This window comes from Rhodnius prolixus, unplaced genomic scaffold (genome assembly GCF_049639745.1).
Source record: "Rhodnius prolixus isolate KJV_2025 unplaced genomic scaffold, Rpr scaffold_7, whole genome shotgun sequence".
NCBI classification, from domain to species: Eukaryota; Metazoa; Arthropoda; class Insecta; order Hemiptera; family Reduviidae; genus Rhodnius; species Rhodnius prolixus.
In genome coordinates, this window is record NW_027411582.1 from 900,205 (window position 1) to 926,786 (window position 26,582).

At 38.3% G+C, this 26,582-nt stretch overlaps 1 protein-coding gene and 1 long non-coding RNA gene across 11 annotated transcripts in view; one reads left to right on the forward strand and one right to left on the reverse strand.

Moving 5' to 3' along the window:
- LOC141446644 (uncharacterized) overlaps positions 1-26,582 on the reverse strand; it is a 134,468-nt gene that overhangs the window by 16,980 nt on the left and 90,906 nt on the right. For 4 of the 10 annotated variants that reach the window (XM_074113247.1, XM_074113245.1, XM_074113241.1 and 1 more), the window contains 5 exons: positions 14,261-14,451; positions 11,118-11,291; positions 10,276-10,404; positions 8,415-8,904; positions 6,948-7,010 (listed from right to left, as the gene is read on the reverse strand). In XM_074113247.1, coding sequence (XP_073969348.1) covers positions 6,948-7,010; positions 8,415-8,904; positions 10,276-10,404; positions 11,118-11,291; positions 14,261-14,446 — 1,042 coding nt within the window. In that variant the 5' untranslated portion in view covers positions 14,447-14,451. Of the gene's footprint in view, positions 1-30; positions 283-5,724; positions 6,257-6,947; positions 7,011-8,414; positions 8,905-10,275; positions 10,405-11,117; positions 11,292-14,260; positions 14,452-14,569; positions 14,592-14,637; positions 15,009-15,482; positions 16,537-22,667; positions 22,690-26,582 lie in introns of those variants that run through there. The other 6 variants (XM_074113250.1, XM_074113242.1, XM_074113246.1 and 3 more) reach the window with 6 other exon arrangements.
- LOC141446649 (uncharacterized) lies at positions 2,344-7,257 on the forward strand. The gene is made up of 3 exons (XR_012453806.1): positions 2,344-3,472; positions 3,782-3,912; positions 6,966-7,257. It is a non-coding gene; the product is annotated as an uncharacterized lncRNA (long non-coding RNA).

Consider the following 26,582-nt stretch of genomic DNA (forward strand, 5'->3'; position numbering starts at 1 on the left):
CGTAAATTTGTTGAAAATTATAATTTGTACCTGTCGATGGGTTCTAAAATTTCACATCAGCGGGCGTATGATGGTAATAATCAGTGGTGGGGGGCCGTTGCGTCTTGTGATAGGTGTAGATATGGGTCATTAGGGAGTTTCGAGAGCAGTAGACGCGCTCGCAAATGGCGCAGCGGTATTCCTCGTGGCGCGAAGCGTGTTTGTCCGCGACGTGGCGTTTCAGGCTCGCCTTCGAACACAACACCTTGCCACACGCTACACACGTAAACACTTTCCGCAAACCTAACGGCCAACCCACAACAATATCTTTTTTATTTACAAAATCTTTTCTTTTCTTTCATTAAATTCCAAAAATTCACTATGAAAGAAAAAAAAATAAATAAATTGTAAAAAATAAATAAATAAATTAAACAAAAATTAAAATAAAACACAAAAGGAAGAACCGACCACCAAAGTAACACCCAGTGCCTCTATAGAGGTCTTCACGGCCGTGACGTCAACTCTCTTATCTTGGCTCAATGAAGCAATCAAGAAGAAAACAAAATCTGAAGAGGATTTCCGGCAATCTCTTATTCTCCACAAATCATTCCTTTTGCCAAATTGGAAGGAAATTTAGGTGCCATTTAAACAAGAAGAAACAATCCATCATTCCTTTGCTTTCTTTCAAGCCATGCAATAATATGTTTAGTGAAGCTTATTACAGGACAGTTTGGCCTAAATATTTAGCATAGGACCAATTACTTAGCGCACTCTACAGGTCGATCTTACTACGTAACCTCTCCCATTGCTAGCGTCAGAATTTTTTTGAATTTATTAATTGTTAAGTGATTCCAACTGTAAGCTAGATGAAAGAACTTCCTGTGTGTAAACAGGAAATAGGAGAAAAATAATTTCCGTGGACATGAAGAAACCGTTTAATTCCCAAGATGTGGCGTGAAGTTAAACATTCCTGTTTTCTACACTTTCTGTAATGGCAATAAGTGGGGGAAAACAGAAAACCGAGCAATTGCGAGTCCAATAGAAAACCCTTTGACTCATTTTAATGTAAATATATCAGAAAACCATAAAAAAACAATCGCTTTTTCTCTACCATCTCTGGTAAACTAATTCTCCTGAATGATCAGGAAGGAGCGTTTGGCGCTTCTTATTTTAGAAACAAATAAATAAATGAAAAATTAGATTATAAACAGAAATGATTATAAACTCGCCTCATTTTACACGGACACTAGCAATGGGAAAGAGAATTTACTATAAAATGCTCTAGGTGTTAATGGGGCTTCTGCTAAAGTATCTATCCAGCTTTGTTCTGTCAGCTCTATGAAACTGGATGGCTGTCTTGTTGAAAGGTATGGATATGGTATAAGTATAAGAGAGTTGATTATAAACAGGGGAAATCTAAAAGTCTAACGGCCGAGGAAACCTATCGGATCTAGCACTGTCCATTGTCTACGTATTTCCAAAAAAAAAAAAAAAAAAAATTCTACTTAAATACAAACAAAAATATTAAAAAATAATCAAAACCGATCAATTTCCCGGCCGTTTGCTTTTATTCTATATTTAGCTATTCACTATTTTAACGCGCAAAGTGCAACTTTTGAATTATTTATTTGAATTAATAAGTTTTTTTTAAAAAAAATACAAAATACAACACCAATAACTCCTGTGTCATGCTTTTCAAATAAATAAATAAATAAATAAAATCGCTAATTAAATTAGAAATCAGAGATAAATAAAAATAAAAAGACAATTAAAAAAAAGAATGTCTGCAATGTAATATAGGAGCTCCATTACCAGCATTTTTGGAGGTATCTCTCTTGCTTGTAGACTTATGGACAATGCCAGAACTGAAGAACTGGGTGCACGGGTTTCAATGTTCGTTATTACTATCTGAGATACAGTTATTATCTCAAAAATAGAATTGGGTCAACAGCGAAGAAGTAAACAGCTCATCAACCGTTCAACGAAATTACGTGTTATTGTCAATTTTTTGTACGAAAGACCAACAGATTTAATGAGGTTTATCTAATTTGCAAACTGAAGAGTGCATTTCTCTAAAAATGTATAATAGATAATAATAATGAATGAAAAAGAAAAATTGTACCAACCTATTCAAAATAAGCCTCATCCATGATCCCAACATTGTGAACTTAAATGTTGCAATCTCGAAGAGCTGATTACTTCTTCTACTTACCTTTCATATATTACTTATTTATTTACTGAATGATTAATTTAGAAGTATTCGAGTAATTTATCTTGAACCCTATTACCTACGTTATTATAGCAAGTACAACTTGTAACACCACTTAGTACAATAACCTTCTCCGTGTTTTCAACCTTGCCCTGGTACAAGGTTAGCTATTAACAACACCGGCTAAATTAATTAAACCTATTATGTACCTTTTAAATTTATAATTCGTCGCTAATGAATTCTACACATTCAATGTTATTTCCAGTGATATTAGATATTGACGTGAAATCCAAGAATTGATAATTGGACAGCAGCACAATCACTGTGTCCAACACCTAATTGGGTACAAAGATTCATCCTACTAGATAAAGGCCTAAGTAAAAGTTTTTTTTATGAACTATAAATTCCTTTTCCCCTGCGAGAAAAAGTGTTGCATTCGTTGCGGAATTCGAGAATTTAAAGACAAGACGTAAGTGTTTAGAAGCTGTAGAGTAGACAGCTGCTAATTGGCTTCTCTTCAACATGAACATATCGTATGTTGAAGCTCACACTACTCGTTGGTTTGAAAATTTTACCCAGATATTAGTGTTACGTCACGTTCTCGTTAACAAAATCCAAGTTTAGTGAGCATTTGAAATATTGGAGACAGGCTTTACGTCCAACTAGCAATGGATGGAGGCGATTATCAAAACCATAACTATAAACTTCACATATTAACCAACAAAGGAAAGCATTGACCGGGAATCGAACCCCGTATCACACAATACACCTAATTTTAAGGACCTCGCCTTTAACGCTTGGATAGCGTGGCGCCGAACAAGTATAGTACTGAAGCCAACTATTATTTCGTTACAGATTGTAACTTTCAAGAGAATAATAATGTAAATGATGTAATGCAGAACTAGTGAACAGTGTACATTTGTATTGTGACGGAAATTTAGTTGACCCCATCTATCTGACTTTACCCAAATTTCAATTTACTTTTCTTGGTTTTCTTAGCGAACTTTTTAACTATAAATCACGTTGAAGTTTTCTGATTATCGTACAAGTTTCGAGGGAAGAGGACAGAGCATCTAAAACCAGATGGTTAACATGGTGCACATTACTAATTTCTTGTTTTTAATAGAATGGGTAAATTACGATTGTAATAATTAGAGCAGTTGAGTGATCCAGAGAGGAAGTCCGACCTCATAGCTGAGACAATCTGAGCCAGTGTCATGAGTGGCATAAGCACGCCATGTTGCCGTTTGCACTCGAGTTTCTTCTAATCACCCAGTAAATAAGGTAAGCAATATAAGTCTTGTAGTGGTATAAAATATTTATTTTAAATCTCTTTAATTGACATAATAATATTAATTTGTTCAAATTAATTCTATAGAATATTAAATTTAAGAATTCCAAAAAATTTAAAAGATAAACGAAAAAAATCACAGATCTTCAAATTCTATAGTATTTTTGCTCAATGACCTTTCGACCTTTCTAGAAAACAGTACAAACAAATTAAGGGCCAACAGTCCTTAGTTTGTTCGTATTATTTTCTAATTCAACATGAAGTAACTCATGGACTTACGACTATAAGAAAATAAATTCCAGGACTTGAGAGAGAAGAATGTTCTTAAATTAAGTTTGCTTTTACGGCAGAAGGAGAGAAAAGGCAAAACCCAGTGTGTGCCGAACCCAAGCAACAGACAGCAAGAAAATGTGGCAAAATTAAGAAAAAAAAGGTGAGTTTGATTTATTTTTTTAATGAAAATAAATATTTATTGTAAATTCATAACACTGTTATTATCATGTCACCAGAAATCAAAGAAAATGAAAAAGAATAATCAAAATGTCTAAAATAATATTACATTCTTTTTATATCAATATTTTATAATAATTATGAATTCTATTTTTAATCGTTAAATTAGTAAAGCTGTCAAGAAAGTATTACAAAGTCAACAATATTTTTGTTTTTAAACGTTTTATGAAGCCCTGCCAGCTGAATCATTGCCAAAAAATACGTTCCTTTAGTGACCACGTTTACAAAAAACCTGGGTTTCTCTAAATTATCTTCGTTTATTGTTTTTTAATCAGTAGAAAATGTTTCTCTGCAGAAAAGGGGTAAAAAGTTTCAAAACTGCTCCTCTAGCCGGTCCCGTTGAGAAAGGAGGAGAAAGCAAAATTTTCAGAGAAAAATATTGGCTTGGATTAGCTAACTTATGGGAACTTCGGAGATTGCTGAAGATTGCAGCAGGTGATTGGAGGAAGCAAGTTTAGCATTGCGCTTCGGCTGATCGAGCGAATGCTCCATTTGTCTGAAACGAACAAGATTAAGGGCAAAAAAACCTTCGAATCTTATTCTACTGGATTTCTGACACATCCGCGGGTACGCTTGGTGATTAACAACGCGCTTTCCGCAAAAAGAAGATCGCAGTGCTAGAGAATTCTAAGTGAGTAATGCCGGCGTACGATCTGGACCATATATCTTACTTGGAGCACTGGGGGAGAGATGTTTTGGCACCAAGAATAGTTACTGCTTTCAGCTAAATCCTCTTAACAGATCTCACCAAGAAAGCCTGGGTTAGCTTGGTGTGTACAGAGTATATTTTATGTAATGTTTACTTTGAGGTCTTATCTTTAGAATATTTTGGCAGGGCAGAGGAAGAGGTGTTCTGGCATGGGAACGTTACCCTTGGGTTGGCTGCCCACTCTTCCAGGAGAACCTGGTTGAATTATTTCTTCAAATGGAAGCAATAACACAATAGATCCATTTTATCGCAATCTAGGGCACCCCATACACTTTACGTCTCACGCGCAATACTTATCGGATGCATTAAAATTTTAAGAATAACTGCTAAGGAGGTTAGTTAAAAGAAGACATCGGTCCAAAATGAACTCTGGACGGGAGTTGTCAGCGTCTGGTTAAGGCTTCTGCTTCACCTATTGTGATTTGCAATATAAAGCTATGTTACGTAGGTAAAATGTCTTAAGTAGGATTCAACACAACCAGGATTCAGGTTGTGCCAATGAAGTGGATTGCTTTAGCGGCGGGTGAAATTATAAACGAGCCAAAAATTAAGTAAAACAACTTAAGAGATGCTCTATACTCCAAATCGGACAATATTAGAGTGAGTCTTGAAAAGAGATGGGGAACAGATTTGGGCAGTTCCGGTAATTTTATTCATGGAAAGGAAAAATGAAGGTAGGTTGTCCCAGTTGCCAGGACTAGAGTTTTAACACCCACTGGGGCAGTTCCTGTCAGAGAAGCTGTACGAGTCATGAAACCTCTTATTCATTGAACTAATCGATTTTGTTTTTTCTGCCTTTTATGATTTATATTTTTAAATGATTACATTATATTTTTTTATTATTATTTTACAACAATTAAAGACCTTCTCACCTACTCGACCAGACTATTCATGCCACCTCATCTTTCTTTAGTGACTCTACAAAAGATGTTTCTGCTTATAATTTCTATTTTTGCTTTTTTTTTTGGTTATTTAAAACAAAAAATAAAATAACGGTATTTTTCCCCAGAAAATTAACCAAATGGCAACAATAAATAATAGATTTATTTATAATAAATTGAATATAATTCCATATGAAGCATTAAACATCCTTTTCCTTAAATATTATCACACTTTAAATTAAAAGAAGAAAACGATTTTAAAGGGAAATTCATATATATATATATATGGATATGTATATATACAAAACTATATAAACAATTTAAACAACAGTATAGTACATTTTAAATATATATGCATGTATAAATAAAATTATTTTAGACTTAAATTTTATAGTTTTTCAACGGTAAATAAAAAAAAATAGTTTAATGAAAATATTAATATTAATTTGTTTAATAATAGAAATTGGAAGTATTTCCGGCAAGTTGGTAGGCAAGCGACTGTTGGTGTTGAGTTTTCTTTCGATCGATGGGCCGGTTTTGTCTGTGGTAAACGCTTTTATGATTCCTGAGACTACTAATGGTGCGGTACCGCTTGCGACAAACATCGCACACGAAACTGGGCTCGTCTGGCCGGTGGGTATTCAACGGACGGCCAGGCCTCTCTCTGTGCCACGCGCCTGCAACCAGAGGGCCTTATCTTAGTCATTTTACTTTCAAGAGTTTCAATTTTTGTTTGTTTTTTTGGTTAAAAAAGAGAAAACAAAAAAAAAATAGGAAAAAAAGAGAAAACAAAATAGAAAGAATTTCCCCGATGGGCTGGGGGTTGCCAAGTTAGAAAAGCGGTGTTCGTGTAATAACAAGAAGGCAAGCAATCAAGGATTTCAATCTTTTTCCAACGATATTAACCGAGCAAACAATTTAAGGACACAAAATAACCTTTTTTTAAATATAAAAATTTTAGTAATTACTTTTTATTCCCTTTGGACTTGTCAACAAGTGTATTGAAAAGAATTAACCATTAAGTAGCCTCAAGAAAGATAATTTTTCTGGTGACATATTTTTTAGTAAAAAAGAAACTTACTGTAAGCAAATTTTGAGGAAAAAAAACAACAGTATTTTTATTGTTTTGGAGGAATATTCATCGGATTTAATCGCCAATATAATGCTTTAAGAATTCATGCTTTTATATCAAACCCCCTTTGATTTCTTTTTAAAGTATTTTTTTTATAAGAAATTTTCATACCTTAGGTGAGTTAGAATTGTGCATTAGTATTATTATTATTATTATTGTTATTTTAAGAATGAATTAATATACAAACACTTTTATTTAAAATATTTAAAGGAAAGTTATATATGTATCATACATACCTTGTGATGATGTTCCAGCGAGACCGTCAGAACTGCTCATCCCATGTGCTTGACTATTTAATCCTGTAATTCATTAAAACAAAAACAAAAAAAAAAAAGAAGGTTACATTAGTTATTTATAAATAAAATTATTAGAAAGTGTCAAATTGACTTCTTATTCTAAGGGCTAAGAATATGGCCAAGTTATGAATGGGACTAACACTCTGGCGGCAAGTCTGACAACTAAAATATTCACCGTGCAGTGTCGCTTTGTGGCCATTTTTAGAACTAATAATCAGTAAACAATAAATGCGTTTTGTAAATTAATATTAATAGCAAAAAATATTTATTAAATAATAATAAATTTAATTTTGCAGTACTTTTTTTCCACCTTTTAAAGCCAAAAACAAATTTTCACTGAATGTGGTAGCAAAAATCTTGTATCCTAGTACAGGTTAGTAAAATAAAGATAAGCCTCGAGAACATTTTTTACAAATAATTATTAATCATTTCTAAATGAGAGAACAAAATTGAAACACATTTTGAATACTGATTTCAGTACAAATAGGCAGACAAACAACGGTTTTATTCAGCATCATCTATATACATGAATGCACAATGAAAGAAAACAGATGCCAATGGGCAAACAAAAGTCACAATGTCAATTGCACAAACGAAAGCAAAATATTGACTCTATCACTATAAAATTGAATACCATTTGATACAGGGATGATTTTGGTGTAGTTCCTTCGTCAATCAGGGTCTGAATATTGTGCCAACCAGAAGGTATAAAGTTACATACTCCAATCCAATCATTCATTGCAAAAAAGGGTTTCTTTAATACGGATAATGTGGTCTCAGTGGATCACCCATATGACTTATTATATTGGATTATTTTCTACTCAGCTGGGACCATTTACTAATTAGGTTAACATGAAGAGGGAAGTTTCTAGTTTGTAAATCTACAACTAGTGGGAGGCGCACTCCCTTCGACACTTACTTTCTTAGATTAGACACTTGATCTGGCATTAAGATCAAGTAAATATAGAGTAACTGTTCGTGCTGCTGCAAGTTCAACGTAAAACTAAATAATCCACTTATAATTAATGAAATGTTTCTTAAAGAACTGACTAGCATTTTTTCTTTATTATATATGTATATATATTAGAGAGACCGACCAAGCTATCTCCAAGAAAAGAAATGTAAAAAGCGAACATATCTAGGTGTGGACGTAACAAACGATTAAGGCTGAGATGCAAAAATATTCGGTCCTAAACATCTTAGAAGAGTCCAGTGAGAGAAGGGGGTTCTTAGTTTCTCACTCTGAGAGGGTTCCAGTGCTCAGCACCTCATTGGGAGAACATGGCATTTTCTGAAAACTCTAATGGAAGAGGATAAGGGAAGCTGGGTAAGGATGTCAGATAATATTGTGTAGAAGGTTCAATTTTACAGCTTAGAGAGAAGAGATTGAGGACGTGAGCGAAGTACCTAGAGAGTCGGCTGCCAGGACGGCCGCCATGGAGCTGAGGGTGAAGCCGGCCGTGCTGGGGAACAGTTTGGACTCGAGGAAGCTGTGCGGCGAGTGCAGTGAATCCTCGTGTTCCTGGGTGAGCGCCAGAGCGGCGGGCGGCGGTGCGGTGTGCTGCAGCGGCCCACCCCCTCCGCCCTCGTTCTCGCCGCCCGAGTCCGAGTCCGCGCCGCCTCCGCCTCCAGGCCCGCAGAGGTCTCGCTCGCTGTGTGCGCTCGGCGTCAGCTCGATGGGTTCGGGCTTGATGTCCGTGGTGCCGCTTCCTGCCAACGACAGTGGCGGTGTCTCCGACGACTCGTGTTTGTCCCGCAGACAGCTCATGTTGTTGTTACTTCCGGTTGTTGAAAAGTCTACTGGCGGTTCTTCCACATCTTCCTTGGGCGACCTCTCACCACCATGGTTATTTGTGACCGGCTCGTTCTTCGGTCGCTTCATCGGCATTGAGTTATCCTACAAACAAATTTTCTGTAATTCCTAATTCTTCTTCTACAATACTTTAAACATATCATTTAAATAAACAGCCTAAACCAGGCAGAGCCGGAGCTGGCTCTTAGTTAGTTTACTGCCTCTTACGGCTCGCAAGAAGAATCGGGCAGATCTTAGTCTTGAATATCAAGAGAAATATCCGTTTGAGTTCGCCTGAGTCTTGACGAATGTATTTGCAGTGAAAGCCAAAATAAGAAGAGTGCAATTTGACATTTCCCTAGGGTCGGCCATGTTTTAGGTTTTGGACAAACTCGGCCGAAAGTACCATTTTCTCTGACGATTTTTACAGCCGCTTTCAAGATTTTCTTTAAAATTATTATAACAATCAACTTATTACAAACAAATGAAACAAAGTAATTTTATGTTGTTTATTTGGCTCGGCACACTGCTGTTCAGAAGGTTTTTGAGACCTACCTAGAGTTATGGAGCCGAATTGCTGAGCTTTTGCGTCGAACATCCAGAGAACCCACAATCCACCAATCTAAAGTCCTTCGCCATATTGACAGCGCTCCCTATGTCTCCAATTTCATGCGTAAAATCTTTCACAATTCTCTTTACTCATTTTACATAAGGTATATGCAGCGCCAATGCAATTAAACTATGAACCAAGTGACACTGGAATGCATTTCATGTAAACTATTGGCTAATAATATTTCCGGTTCAAGAAATCAAACATCCGCTAGAGAAAAACAACTAAATCAATTCATATTTAAATGAATGATGAATTCTTTACTTGGAAGGGCTCCGCTTGGACTTGTCATTTCTCACGACCTTGCTGCAGACTCTCCAAGCTCTCCTGAGCCGACAAACCCTCCTTGTTCCTGGAACGCTGTTAATGGCAGACTGTATTCTGAATAGTGAGAGAAGCTTCTCTGCCAAAATCAATTATTTGGGGAAAATACTGACCAAGTCCATTCTAACTTGGAGAGTCCAAGAAGACAGATCTCATCTCAAACTGGAAATACGAATTCCGATTAACAGTCTACTGCTGCGAACTCTTGTGATTTGTAACTTGCGAATTCACACATCCATCTCACGGAATTAATTAAAAGTGCATTTCAACGCAGAGTACTGATAGATTGTAGAGTACTAATACAAGTTTGGTGCACTAATTATAGAGGAAACTGAGACCTCATCTGGGCCTCTGAGCTGCATTCTCAACAGGATATCAGTACGAGCTATCTACCGGCATTCGTCCAGCCACCGGAAATTCAAAACTCATTCTACTCTCTCTTACAGTTGGTAGAATCTAACATGCATAACTTGAGTCAGGCTGTTCCACAAAAAGTCTGTTTAAAGCAAGAATCATCAGCGAGAATAAGAAGATTTGCAGACCTGAGGTTCGAGTTGCTCCGGCGTGGAGTTGGGTCGTTCCCTGTGTTTGTGGACTGGTTTGCGGGGATGCAAGGGTGATCCACGCCCGTCCGCCAAGCCTGCACTCTTGTCCAAACCCATGGAGACCGCCTGCACACACATTCATTTTAAAATTAAAATAGATCTTTGTAGTTATACAGTTCGCTAAATCTCACTGGCATTCTAAACAAAATATTTCAATTGGATGTAAGTTTAGATAAGATTGATTCAATATGGATGGCCTTCCGAAGGGGATTTCTTTGGCACACTCTACTGTAATTGTACTTAAGACTTTCCAGAGAGAATGCTGGGAAAAGGATGAATCAGTTTACCAACTGGAAAGCGCCGAACTCTCAGCCAAACCCGCCCCTCAAAATCACAAGAAATACTTGACAGACTTGACTTATGAGAAGCATGTGCTTATTTAGTCTAGAGTTGGAGTCACTCGAAAGCCAGTGGCTACAATGGCTTCTTGTTTCGTCGCCTGGTATCTTCCCAGCCACTCTAAGGAAAGTTTCAAGAAGATAGAGGTACGAATCAGGGACCGTTTCCTTCAATTATCTGTGCTTTCTTACTTCATCCTCCAAGAAGTGGCCATCTACTTCTAGCTTATCACCCATACAAGCACCAAATCACTTCTGCAATACTTCAGATTTCTATGTATTGTAAAGAATGAATGAAACTTACGGAGCTCGACGTACAGAATATCCCTTCAATGATCTACATGTGTGCTGATCAATTAACTAACTGAAGCATTTCCAACAGAAGCATAAAAATTGCCTGCAATAATATTATAATATGATTGGATGAGTAGAAGAGTTTACCTCGGATTGTTGAGTGAGTCCGCTGACCCTGAGTACTTCGGCAGTCTTGAGGAAGGAGGAGAGTGAGCGCTGCCTGACGTTCACCTCGCCGTGGTAGATGAACTCCACAAGAGCATGTAGGTCCTCGAACATGACGTCTTGCAGCACTATCACAGGATGCTTGCACGGCGTGCTCTGTCCACAAATCAGATATTCTAATTAACATACTTAGTAGGGTATTTGTAGGAGGATTGAGTTCGGACAGGGTTCGCCTAATGACGTAAGAAAGCTCCCCAAGAAGTTTGGCACTTCACTTCCTTCCAATCTCTTCGTTCTGGCACTTATACTGTCTTCCAACAATTTTGCATTCAACATTTATTTCTTCCCCATTTTAGCCTCAATTTCTTACACTCAGCCCCTTGTAAAAGCGGAAGTCTTGCCGCTTTGAAGACTTTAGAATTGTGAGTTTAAACTGCGCTATTAATGTTTTGAGGTCCGTTGAGAAGGTAAATTTGGTCTGCGCCTGTAAGATCAGCACAAATCGCAACAAAAACTCGACTAAAGTTCAAGTATGAAATTTGCTTTAGGTTTAAGTCCCAGGATAGCCGACAATGTACGCGTTAGGTCGAAATCAGCAACTTATTACTTATTGAATAGATTTCTCAGTGCACCCGGCAATTTCCTTTACACTTTGTATAATCACTAATCGCACGAGCCCTACCACTTTGCTTTGAAACATTGTCTCCGGGAAATTCAGAACCGTGGCAGTTTGATGGACGGGTCTGGTAATTTATGAAGTGTTATGGGCTGAAAGTGCAAAGAAGATTGCAGGAAGCCAACTTTCCCAATGGAGACTTCACTCTTCTTTTCGGTAACAGAGGCTACGAGTATTTGTATAACTTACAAGACTAAAACTGGGAGTTTGCAGCAACGAGACGAATTGGAACCTTGAAACAAGGCGGAAGAAAGTCGTTTGAGATTTTTCATTTCCTGTTCACTCGTCAGTATTTAATTATAAAACAAATGCTATCAGAATGAAATCGAATACACACCGATAAAGTTGAAATATTGGCTCAATTATTTGTGAGATAATAAACATGAGTAGGAAATCTTTTTAAATAATTTATTTTTCCGCATTGTATTTCTAAAGAATGTACCAATAACCTGACTGCACAGTAATCATAGAATTTGAAATTGATGCATTGTAAAAGCGCATAATTAGCATGCAGATAGTTTTATTTAAAAAATGCATTCAGATACTTCTTGTCTATTGTTTGTTGGTATAAAATAAGTAGCTATCAGTATTAATGTGCAGTAAATTGAAGATTGGATGCTAGACTTGTATAACCACAGCTAGAAACTAAATTATTATAATCACATATTATAACATTGTAGTTTAATTAATATTAGGCTGGATGTAAGTGTGAAAGAGACAGAGGAGGCTGAGAGTTCGCTCAGAGATGTGCGGCCGGCTCTGGGCTAAAGTGGCCTCATTATCGCCAACAACGGAAGTTAGTATGCCTTCCAAGTTTCCTCTGAATTTTTGTTTTAGAGAAGTGTTTTTAAGTTAAAGTGAAGTATTTTGTAAACGGTCAGCATTTAAGGTTTAATGAGAATCGTTAGAAAAGATGGAAATAATTCTCAAGATTTTGATTGACTCCTCTTCTTCGAACTCACGAGTTTCAGTCGACGGAACTACTCTAATTACTAGAAAGGTTATTAAAATATGAAGTACAGATCTAGTGCAAGAAATCTACCGGAAATGAGAGAAACTAGCAAGGAGAACTATCAAAGAAATATCAGTAAAAAAAAAAGATCCACACAATGATATTGTACTTCCTGTAAGGCATTTTCTCCTAACTCGAAATTCTAGCGATCCAGCTATTCTTGCTGAATGGTTTATAAGATGTTGGTACCACCGTACATTGTACTGTATTGGCACGTTCGAAACAAGTCACACCACTATTCTCCCTGTCGAATTTCCCTAGGAAAAGTCTCATGTGTGTGCACTGAGCATGCTCTACAGGAAGTAAGCTGAAATCAGTTCAAAGAAAAATCTCAAAAAAGCGGAAGTCCACTGTAAGAGAGAGAGAGAGAGAGAGAGAGAGAGAGAGAGAGAGAGAGAGAGGAGCACTTCCGGTCTATAGATTCCAGATTACAGTGGATTTCGCTGATAGCCTTATCGCAATATGGTGTCCAAATTGATATTTCTTGCGAACACCCACAAAAGATCGTAATAAGAGAAAACAAAAACTGCAGTTGGGATTTCCGGACGTTAGATTTGCTGCTGCATGAGATGAGCGGAAGTAGATTGTAACCGACTGAAGTTTGTATTTTTAATTACTATTTATTTCGTTTAGGACTATCTTACAGTTTCTCTTTCGTTTACCGCACTTACACAATGTTCTACATTTTACTAGAGCAGTATTTTAAAGGGGCAGGAAACTTACAACTTCTCTCCCAGAACTGCCTTAATGGAAATCTTTAAGGGGAAACCTAAATGTTATGGATCTGCAAGCGGAAGTGAGTAGCAAAAGGAAATATTCAAAAAGCTAAAAAATAGATTCGGTAAAGTGGCAGTTGTCGGAAAGTTATTCGTCCGATCGCAGCATCCGACTACAAATCTCCCTTGAATTCTTTTGGTTTCTAGGTTACGACCTTTCACTTTCAGAGCACCTCAAGACTCACATTTCTGGTGAAAACGCAAAGAGGAATTCGCATTAGATTTCTTCAGACTTGGAACTTTTACTAGAGAATCAAGTAAGGACATTCGGAGTGCAGGGGCTGGGCCTCAAACTTTCTCTTATTTAATTAGCGACAATTTATTAATAGAAATCAATTAAGGAAAACCCCAGAAGTACCCCCTCTGTTTCTCTGATAAGATGAAGTACCTTATCAAGGCACATATACTTTTCATTGAACACTTTAATCAGTAATAATAATAATAATAATAATAAAATATATATATCTAAAAAAGTTATAATGATAAAAGTTTTTTTTAGATAAAAAATTTCATCGCAATTTTTGGTTGGGAGGGGGAGTCCATTATTATTTCCTTCTCAGGAACTTTATAAATAAAATAAAAAGTAAAAATAAAAAAGGCACCAACTTAAATAAAAAGAAAAGGAAAAAAATGGCAATGAGAAGTGAAATAAGTGACAAACCTTGAGAAGTTCCCGGAAGTAGGGACTGCAGGCCGAAAGTACCACTCTGTGAGCTTTGAGGCTTTTGCCGTCGCACGCCAAAGTCACATCTACGAAATCTTCATCATCGCGTAGATTTTCAAAAGCTGATGTTATACTAGATTGATAATTGTTCCAGCGCAGACAGAAATGCTGCATATCACCCATTGCCCCTGTGGAAATGAAAAAAGAAAAATGAAAATTAATAAATTAATTGAGAGAAATAGTTTGAACTTAGCCAGCTAGCTAGTTGATATCTCATCTGTAATAATAATTTAAAAAAAACAAAACCTAATGTTGTAATAAATAGCAATAAAAGCCAGGGCCAACACTCAATACATTAATAATTGGATATCTACCTATGAAGTAGTGGCAATCTAATATCTGTATTCGCACTATTAAGATTATACATCGCCCTCTATGTTTTATCTAATTTACTGAACTGCTCTGCTTTACCGCCAGATAACGACACCACAGATAATAAAATAACTATACTCTAATAATAATAAACATATCAAATAAAAGCCAAACACTCAAGACGAGAAACCAAAAATTTTTTAATTTTCCAACAACATATTTAGCACGAACAGATTGTACTTGCTTTTAATATTTCTATTACAACAAAAAGGTCGAACTGAAAAAATTATTATTTGAAAACAAGATTTAAATACTAAGGCTAATAGATATTAATCCGAAATGTTGCGTAGTAAATATTTTAAAACATCGTCTCGCATCAAAATTAAGGAAGAAAAAACAAAAAACACCAAAGGTAAAACGGTGTTTATTTTTATAGGTGATGCATTAAGGTTTTAACTCTGTTATCAGTTGTAGATAACGCTTCAGGTTAGGCTTGCCTTGTAAAAAATATTGTTGCAATATTTTTTGTCTTTGGTAAAATGAAAATTTATTAAACTACGATTTTTTAAAAATAAAACCAATTGATTTTGATTTTTTAGGACTGGGCACCCATTTTATTTACAGCAGTCGTAATTGCTAACCTTAAAGATGCGTCGAGGGCGTGTTGTTTGTTTATATAGAACTGATAATAAGCTATTTTTATTGCCAGTGCTTGTGAAACGTGAATTTAACATTATTGAAGTGCAATTGAATAGAAAATCATCAAATAATAATTTGAAGCGAAGGGAAAAACTGCATGCTGGGCATTTCTTCAAGAGAAAAACAAAATGAAAATAGAATGAATTACCTCTCATGGAATATCTCCTTATAGTAATATCTCCCTGCACTTCCAAATAAGAGTTAGACTAAGTAATTTATGTAAAAAAATAAATGGATTCCTAATTTAAGATCACAGCATTTTCCTTCTTGGCCATTGTAATTTTGTGTCAGTAGATTTGTTTTTAATTAAGACTTGGTTAAAAAATTATTGTTAGATTATTGTTTAAAAATATGGAATGTGAACATCGCGCACTTAAATTCTTCTATTTCTCCACAGTCTCTTCTTTCTTCGTATCTTCTTTTCCTTGACTTCTTCCAGACTTGTCCCCCGGGAATAAAACATACAATGTTTTTAACAAAAATAGGCCCGCGTAAATATTTACTTTTTCTTAAATTTTTGTTTATAGGTTTAATAAATTGAAATTGAATTAATGAATGGTATAAATAAAATAAGCGATGGGTGAACACCCCGGCTTATTGGTAAGACCGGAAGCGGTGCCCGCCGAAAGGAACGTTACACTAGCGGCGACATCACCCTTCTGACTGGCCCGCCTGTAAACACATCGGGCCCAAAAGGGACAACAAGATGGCCGACTCTATACAACACACGTTTACTTTCACCGCTCTGAAGGAAATACCTTTTTCTCTACTAGAGAACCTAGCCACCGGCTCCTTAAGGTTGTTTTTTTACCCGCGCGCGGGGAAATAAAACAACCCGCAATTTTTTCTTTTTTTACTAAGGTTATTGTTTTGAACGCGGGTGATTGTTTATTTCCTGTACTTTCACTTGTTCTTTATGGTTATTGTTTAATAATATAAAAATTAATTCATAACTGACACTTTATCGTCTGCACTCATGGTCACTGCTGAGCGATTCAGTACGCGGGGGCAATCCTATTTCTTTAATCTAAATTTTAATTATATTACTCGTTTATTTTTTTAGTTAAAATAATTTATGTTAATTTTTGGTAAAAACAATGTGCGAATAGAGGTGTCAACGACGAGCCTTTTCGCTGAGAGTACAAAAAACCAAGTTACGAAGAGCTCGGAGTCTAGCAATAAACTATACGGCAGAGGGAGTAAAATTGCATATTCGTACACTTTAATGAGACTGATTTCCACCCCTTCAATTCGCACAGCGCCCCCCCCCAGGGCCCCCGCCCCCGGCCAAACTTACAAAAGAGAGAGGGGGGGAATGAGTAGAGAAAAAAATCATTAAATTCGTCCTCCGTCCGCAAACTCTAACACGGCGCATGCTCGTGGTGAAAAATTTAATTCGTTTCAACCCACTACAGTAAATAGTGAACATTGTTATTCATCCCTCTTTACCCGCGCCCGCCCTGCCGGCCCCGCGCGCCCGCCTTTTTCACTGCCACTGTCCCACACACTCGCGCGCACAGCCAACAAGAAGGCAGAGGCAAAAAAATAAAAAGGCCCGGACGCCCCTTCCTGGAGCTGTATAATTTCCAGTTAAAATCAATACATTTAGAATGTAAGTGTGTAGAGGAGCAGCAGATTATCAACTGGCAAATTAAAAATCCAACTTCGGAGCTGCCTCAAGCTCTCTTCCTCTCACTCAGAGGACGTCCTGGAGCAGGTCCCTGATTTTGGGCTCCTTAAATACGAAAATATAATCTGACAAGTTGAAGAATGGAGGTGGTCCTTCTCTCAAGGAGTTGCCACTTTCCGCTACACCAACTCTCCTTCGGCCAACTCAGACTTACTGTTTGGAAATGTGCCACTGCCGCTCAGCTAGCGGAACCATCAAACTGAGAAGAACGGGAACTCACCCACGGCGTCCAACGCCACACTGGCTATCTAAATATTAACATTATTTGTTTGTATGAAGTTTGAACTTGTTCCCAGTAGTCTCAAGATTGTGCAAACATCAGTTCAAGTTGCCAATTCGTAGGATAGACTATATAACCCAAGGAGATGACTAACATTCTCACGTTAGTGGGTATTTCTTGCTGCAACACGCTGTCGCGGATGCGCCAATGCGGAAGAGGTGACTAGACGCTCGGTTCCGAGTCAAACTCGAACTCACCATGGTTCTGCAGTAATCCATCTGCCGAGGTCGGGGCAAACTATGGTTAGACTTCACACCTCCAATCTAGAGCGTTACTGCTTCATGTGTACTCTTTATTTTGGAAATTCCATTTTCCATTTCATAATTGAACCTTTCCTGCTCCCAAATTCTAAGAGCAAGTGAGATCTTTTTTTGGGGGGTTTGGGTTACCGAAAACGCGTAATTGCGGCATCATCACGCGATCACCTTACTTCCTTCTTCCTACAGTAAGAGAGAGCCAACTATCAGGTGTGTACACTCACACGACTTTGCCTGACCAGTTTAGGTGGTAAAACTGCCCTTAAACTTGAAACTTGTACTAAACAGACAGCGGGTGGGATTTTAACGTCACACTACAGCATTCTGTTGAAGGAACCGTGACGGCTAGCACGTGGAAGAACCCGTTACAAGAACCAAACAGATATGGTCATATCCAGTTCAATGGAACCTTCTGGCGACTGTCTAGGTACTTACTGGAAATCAAAAAAGTCCTTCTCAACTACCACACTGATTGCCAACTCGTAATTTTGGAATACCATTCATAAATCTCCTAAATACTATACAGGTGTAACAACTGTGAAAATACTGAAAGGGCAATTTTGAGGAGGGCTTATAACTTCATCTTTCCGCCAAACATTTGGCGCCAAAACTGAATAGAGTTTCCCGGAAAAATGTTTTTCCAACGAAAGCGGAAGACCGACATGCGTGTGTAAGTTTGGTGCAAATCGTGGAATTCATTTTCAAAACAAGACAAAGTAGCTATGACTGGAAAAATATAGCATTTACTCCAGCAATGTGGCACTTTCGGAAATAAGGTTTTGAGAGAAACAGGAAGCTACGGCATCTGACGTAATGTCAAACTAGCCATGGCTGTTATTATTATCTTATACACTTAGAGTAGGAAATGGCTGCCAGTGCTGTTTGAAATATCTGAGTAGCATCCGAGGAAGCAGAATCTGCGAATGCGCCGATACTCGGCCATAACTCTTCTCGGAATATTCCCTTTGGGCACCTTCAGGTGTAAGTCAACACGTCGAGAGTCGTGCGACTATTGGCGACAATAAATCATCTTCACGGCCAAAACTCGACTGAAACTGAATGTGAACTTATCGATACAACATCAACGTCAAGTTCATATCGATATTTCACTTGACTGTATTGAGAACTTAGTGTCGAGAACTTTCTTTCCACCTAACTCTACAGGTAATGGGAGCCCGGGGACCCGAAATTCCAGCCCTGGTCCTGTTGGAGCAGAAGGTTCACTTCAAGGCATAATATTTGTTCGTACTGTTGGAAAGTTTAAATATAAACTGTAGGGGAAAAAGTAGAAAAGTGGAAAGTGTGACAAGAAGGCTGTGGATGAAGGGGAGAAGGCAGAGGAGCTAGTAACTAGCTGGAAGCTGAGCACGTGGTGTCATAAAGCCCCCGGCTCGCAGTGGGGGCTCACAGTGCCGCCTCTCGCTCCATAATTTTTGGTATTGATCGAATATGTACATTAGCGAGATCTGCCTAGAGCACCACCCCCCATTCGACTCCTCAGATGAACTAGCACCGCCACAACTATAGCCTCCGTCATTACAGTTCTCTGATACTGCCGGCTATTTATTTATAAAGAGGCGGCTTCCGCCTACCGCCTTCCTGGCTTTCTCTTATGCCAACATTTCTACAGATTACTCGCAACTTCTATACTTCTGGATCTACAACTCCACTCCTTTTTTTTTCGTGAATTCAGGGTAGGGGGCTTACCGAGTTTGGTCTACAGTGCCTCCCCACTGCAGCTCATCTTATAAGTAGCCTCTCAAGATATCTCAGAAATCTGTGGGGCTTCTGAGGGCCACGGATAGAAACATGAAATACCAGAGATGAGAGGGAATAAAAACTGAATTCATTAAGAGCAGTGGCTAAAGAACAATGAACATAATCTAACGAAGAAAACCTCTAGGCCAGAAAGCACCAAAGAAGAAAGGTTTTTTTTAAAAAAAGTAAGGGTACGTCAACAGAACGTGTAAACTCATCTGGTCACCTACTAGGCTGGGAAAGTAATACACCCAGATGTGCTTTCAAAGTTCAGAGAAAACTATTGGAATCTTTTCTTCGAGAAAATCCGCTAAGAACTAAAATATCTGAGCGGCTTCCGGCCAATTGATTTTTCTCCAAATGTTTCACGAACTACCCCAGTTGTGCTGAGCAGACTTGACAACGAGGGTTTCCGTTGTAAAGTAGAAACAGAAAATGTGCATCATCTCAATGCTAGCTCTTAAAGTAGGAATAATTATTTAAAACAGGAAATAGCATCAACAATCTGACTGGATTCCTAGATCATAACTGGATAGAACTACACTGAACTTCTATTTACTGTTTGCCAAATCAAAGGAAGTTTTGAAACCAGGAATAAGAGGAAAGGTCGTGGGACTGTTAGTCAGGTGAGTTCAAATAGGAGCTGATGTTCCTCTTTGTGAAGGGGCACCTTTTCCAATCTAATTATTTGTATGTTTGCTACAATTGCATATAATTGTTGGCTCCCTGATTAACAGCTGTCCTGAGTTCTCCTGATTGCTGGAACTGTTTGCCCAGAGAATACGGAATTACTTAAATTCAAGGAAATTTTATTTTATCTTTTTCTCCCAAAGAGGAAGTAGGAAATTATGAATTTTTAGTCCTAGTTTAGAGCGGAAGTGCAAGGAGTATGTGCTCTCATTGTGTGTGTTATGATCTAGAATTCGCTCAACCCAAACGGTTGCTCACATCAAACTATCAACACGTTGAGCTAGAGATCAGAGATTATGGGTACCAAATATTATACTGTAATAAATCTTAGAGTTACCGAGCCAAACCAAGATATAGTGATTCAATGGTAACTGGATGGGATTTATTAGGGAACTCGGAGCAAATGGGCTGTCGGGGCCGGAAATAATCACGGGTAGTTGGCGGATGTATGTTTTTCTTTCGATGAGTGCAAATTCGAGTGCACAATGGAGTGAGTGACTGCATTTTATAAGATGGACGATCTGTCTTTGAGTGGGCTAACTGAAGGTAAAGGGAAATCATTGCTTTGACACTTCCGCAAAATAAGTTTTGGGGCAAAAATCAGCCATTTTACTCAATTGATTAGTTCAGTTTTTGGATTTTCCTCGGAAACGATTTTCTTTTGAACTTGGCGCGAACATTGTTCACAGGAAGTGCACCAGGTTTCCGGTTTCTTTCTGTAGCAACAGCTGGTTATTCATTGCAAACAGAAGAAGAAGAAGTGTACATACCTAAATACGTCATGGTTGCTATGGCTACAGAGGTGATGTGACAATAGTTGAAGCGAAGTTAATTGGTTCACTAATACACACTATATATACAAAAACTATTGCTCTAACTAACTAGCTGGGCGATACGTAGAGATATGCGGTGGTGTGTCTGTCTGTCTGTCGACAACTAGGTAAATATTGGGCTTGATAACACCTCTCGCAGATTCCATGTCGCTAGTACAAACAACTAACTATTTTAGTCACAACAGCAATCTGGCTAGCAACTATGACATCAGTTTTTTCATTCTAGCATTAATTATAATCCTAAATAGCAAAAACTTTTCACTAGGAGAGTGGCTAAAGAAAACGTCGGAAAATTCATCTACTTCCGTTTATGCCATGTTCTTCAATTTTGGAACTCAATTTCCCTTTATAAGGTTCTTGAAATAAAAATAAAAATGGCCATTATCAGATTTACTTCAAGCCGAACTATCGATCGAGATGGCACAGCTAACATTCTTTACCTACATTCCTCTTTTTGGATGTTAAATACAATGTTAGCCGGGAATCGAACCCAGTACATCTCAAGTGGCGCCCTCTTCCTACAGCAAGGAATTCCATTCTGCCCATCAAACACTCTGCTTGGGAAATGCTTCCAGGCAAATAAGTTTAAAAGTGAAACGAGTATGCTCCTGTCGCTTCTTCTAGAAACAATTGACCACGTAGTGTCTGTCAGGTATTCCTCTGCTTTTTTGGAGGTTTGAAACTTTTGTCTTGGAACGTCATTTTCTGTATTTTAAATTTTCATGAAATTGATTGAATCGCTAAAATTTGAAATTAGAAGAAAATGGGGAGACCGGAAGTAAAGTTTATTATAGAAGGGGGGAATTGTCCGTTTCGCACAAGTTCCCCGGAAGCGCTGCAGTAAAGCCAAGTAATTGAATGGATGAGTGCCGCCTCACTTCCTCAACAGTTCCATTACATAGTGACGTCACACACGCTCTGGCACAGTCCAAGTTTACGGAGAATGTGAGGCAAGAGGAACACTGGCCAAAGCTGATTTTCTATTTCCGTTTCCTCTGCTACTAAATACTAATTCTGTGGATTTTATTTTAAAATAAATAAATAAATAATAACAGGAATGTAATTTCTGCGAAATGCTGCTGGACTATAAATTCTCTTCACCCTTCACCCTTTCCTGTTTTACAAACTGTTCTAAATAATTTTTATTAAATTAAAATTATTTCAAAGTTGTAGCGTTTACTTCATTATCACCTAATAGAAAATCGCTTCATCCGATTATCGTTTATCAGATGTACGCACGCACGAACGGGCCGACCACTTTGTGCTCTACACGTGTGATTAGTATAGAATACCGTTAATTCCTTTACACTAACATTTTAAGCTTGAATTAACATTAATAAAAATTAAAAAGAAAAACAAATTGGGAAATTGTTCAATTGAATTAAATAATTCTAGCCTGCGATCAAAGTGATTTATTAAATTTAAAGGAAAATTGAAGTAGATTTTCCAGGTTTTTTATTTTACTTTTTTTAAGTGGGGAAATTAATACATCAAAGAGGGAAATTTATTTTTATTAAAACTGTTTTTACATGCAAGCTTGCAAAAAGAGGGGTGATCTTCTATTTTTTTTTGGCGGGTATATCTAGTTGTCTGAATTTCAATATGGCTGCCATAATTTTTACGTTCAGAATAAAGAATCTCACAGCTGATTGGAATGTACAGCTCATACCTGGCAACTACGATTTGTTTAGGCGAGATAAGTGGATGTCGTATTTTCAAGTTATGAAATAGTTCTAATTAAGAAACTAATACAAAATCTCATTACGTAATTAGGTGACCACTACATTCCAGAAGGTTATGGTAAATAATTAAATATATAACCTACCCTTCAAGATGTCAATTTAGTGTAGACACATCTTGCAATAACTATTAAATGGCGCACTTTAGTTACAATTGGACACACAAAAAAAAAAAGTTATAGATTACAGCTTATCAATTATTAATAATGATTACAAAATTGACAATTACATTGCAAAATATTTGTTTGAAGAGCGGAAATAATTTTAATTTTCAAAATACGATGTTCTCAATTCATAAAAACTGAAATAAATAGAGCATGGACAAGTTTGACTCGCAGAGTTCCCAGGTGAACATCCGTTTTGAGGCTGCACGAATCCGGTCATCATCCCAGGATATGCTCTAGGACGGAGCTTCCTGCAGGAGCTCATCAATCACGAAGTAGCACTTCACACAATGGTTTTCTTTAAACATGAACCAGACACACCGCGGGAGTTGTACGACCTTAATCTTGGTTAACTGGTGATCCCTATTTGGGGTTTTGCTTAGACTATATCAACCATTGAAAGTCTTTCCAGTCCATGGAATCAACGTTGTCGTTTTTTTTTAGCAGAGCTACGGAATTGTTTCGTTTCTAACGAGCATTTTTTTTAAAATTTATTTTGTTATTTACATTCTGTACACATTGTATACAATCAGTAAATATGGAGAGAGAGATGAACTGGTGCGGGAGGAGAGCAGGAGGAGAGAAACTACCCAGCGGTAGCACTCTCTACAGGAGAGAGGAGACTGTGGGGAGGAGAGTGTGAGGAGGAGAGAGGAGAGATTTAGTTCTTCAGACTGTAAGGAAGTCGCGGGGGCCATTGACGATTCAGTCGTCGAGGAGTATTGTTAGGGATGTCAGAGGAGGCGAGAGACAGTACAAGAGGATTTGAGCAAGTAGAGAGAGCAGTATGTAACTTTTGATATTCAGTCTTGGCGAGTTGGTCTATGAAGGGAATGTTGAGGTCGTTGTGAAGAGTGAGGTTAGTCACCGTAGAAAGGTGCATCAGCTATCTGTCGGAGTAGTTTTGATTGAAATGTCCTGTACTGTCCGTATGTTTGTAGGTTTGGCTGAACCCCATAGCTCTAGTCCGTAGGTCCACATAGGTTTGGCTACCTAAAACCTAACCTAAAACACAGGTTTGCGAATTTTATGAAAATGGGCGTTTTAATAGAATCTAACGAGCATTTATTTTTAGCTAGCATTTAACAGACTTTGCCGCCATCTTGGGCAAAGATTTCTCATAATTCTTCATCTACCATACTCTCTGTGCGGACATGCCCGGTGTTATCTCGTTTCACATATAATCGCCGAACGTTTGGTACTTTTATTTACAACGTCTCGATGTTGGGCTCTCCTTTGCTGGATCAGCTCCAAGAGAAAGAGCTAGAATAATGTTAAAATACCTTATGGAGACACATCAAACCTGACCGTTGACGTGGCTTACCGCGACTCGTGTACCAATAGAGTTATTGATGAGCAAGGCCAGCTGAGTGCAGAGCCGATAACTTTTAACTTGTCGTAAGGAGCGGCGATGGAAGTGTCCGCGCCAGATTGGTCCGGAGAATGATCTAGGGGCGGGGGCATGACATCACATTGGGTCAGCCCACCATCCGCTCAATGAGATGCAAAACTCCTAAATTCAAGGGAAACTTTAACAATATCCACAAATAATGACGTCTTATTAAATATTAATTAGTAGTTTGACATTCAGCCGCCAAGGAAGTCATTGATATTCCAATTACTACCAACTTTCAGAGCACTATTTAATTATCACTATTTACCTGAGATATTTGCATATTCCCATAATTAGATAGGTTATCCTAACAATGACCAATCCTTGGCCAATAGGGACCATGAATATTTTATAGGGGCCGCAATATATATATATATATTTTCTTTCTGTTGCTGCCCGTAAGACGGAGAGTTGCAATCATGAGTTTTTGGGGGGAAACATGCCCCTTACCCCTTTCCCGGAAAGAATACTTGTGCATAAGATATTCTGTCCGGGAAATAATACTTTGTCTTCAAAGCTAGCCAGATAAAAATGTGCGGTCCAATGCGCTACTCATGCACAAGAAGTGAGTGTGAATTCCTTTGGCACGTCCTGCTAACCGATCTATTGTGACTCCCTAAAGTGCGGGTCTAATTGTGGGTGTGTGCAAGGAAGTCGTGTTGGTGTTCTTTTCTTTTGGGACAAAGTGGATTTGGAAACTAGGAAGTGAGAGATGTTTGAGCGTTGCCATGGTGACGGCGACAGTTGTGCGGCCAGATTTAGGCGCAGTTACAAACAGAGCCAAACTCCTGAAATAAAGATAAAAAAAAGAGAGGAACATGTTCCCACCAGTACAATAGAGTCCAAGCAGTCCAGGCGGAGTTAGGACCCGAAAATATCAGGACATAACTACAAAAGGGTTGTTTCTTTTCCGGTCTGGGCGCATTAAGTAGGCGAGGAAAGGGGAGGGGGCAGTTCTAGACAGTAACAAATCTAATTGGCTGAAATGGCCGTGCAAGAGGAGAACAGTGTAACCTTGCTGTGTGTGAGTGGCCACTTTATGGCCGTTTCCTTGGAAATACGCACACTAGAGATTTAGTTTAAACGTTAAAAAGTTTATGTGTTATAAAGAAGACAAGGGACTAGTAGAATTGCAACTTGCATCCAAACAGAGTGAAGGAGGACAGACTGCGGCAGAACAGCGGCCCTTGAACTCTGCCAGACTGCTGCGGCCCAAAAACAACTACTCCTCCAAAAAAAGATAAAAGAAGAAATAATGGCCCAGACTTTAAAGAAAAGAAGAAATAAAAAAAAAGGAGGAGACGGCCGCTAAAATGCAACTCTCTATCAAGAAGAAGAAGGAGCATTTTGGACACGGAGTGTCTGGACCTGCAGAGTGCAACGACCTGCATGTGACATGTGTGCAGCTGCATTGTGTGAGTCTGTCTGTGCGTGTCTCTGCAGCTGGCCTCCCAAAACAAGTGCTCTTCCACTTCTGCAGTTCTCTAATTCGGGGGTCAAGCCAGGTTACCCAGAGCTTTATCTCCTTGTTTTGGCCACTCGCCTACACAATGGCCACCTAGATACTGCTGTTCTCCTCAACCCCTCCACCCATAGTACATCTTGCAGGGTATTAGAATTAAACATAGCATTGCTTGTAACTAGAGCAACTGCTCTCGGTAGAGTTCTATTCTCTAAGTCAATCTAGATTGGAGGATTTGAATTGAAAACATGTTTTCAACCAGTTCGTGGGGCCAGCGGGCAGACTAGGAGATGCCGAACCCCTCTGTGGCTAATGCGCTTCGGAAGTTCGGTTACTGTCTGGAGAAGATGCTTCTCATAACTCGCCGTCAACGCACGATACACGCTTGAAGCTTGATGGAGTTGCTTGCAAAGTAAGATTTGACAAGTTTGGAAAAAGTAGAAATAGACGTAGCATATAATAATCAAGACAATATAATAGCATCAAAATATACACCCTTGTTACGTTTGTGAAATGGCCACCACAGCGTGTCCTCCTTGTAGACCGCACTGTCCGCTTCAAAAGATCGATTTGACCCCGAGAAATGAAAGCCTCGATGAGAAAAGAATACTGAGAGAAATGCATCCCCTTCTTTGGGGATGAATTTTGGTCCCAATTTGAAGGAAGGGAGTATGAGTCCAAAAGGGCACACTTCTGCTGAAGGCCCTGCTGGACCGCGAACTGGCTGCGAGAAGTCTTGTAAAGAGGAAGGCGCTTTACAATGTGATGTCAAGTCACGACTAGGATAAAGGGTAACTAGGGTGTCGTCGTCCTTAAGTTTGACGCACGCGAGTCATGCTCAAAGCAAAGATCATTATGCAAAAAAAAAAAAATAATTCTTTACGTTTAAACAGGGCCTAGACCAAGCTGTTCCTGGACTTCCAAAACTGGACATACACCGAAACACCAACTACCCTTTTTCAGACAGCTGAGGGAATATTTG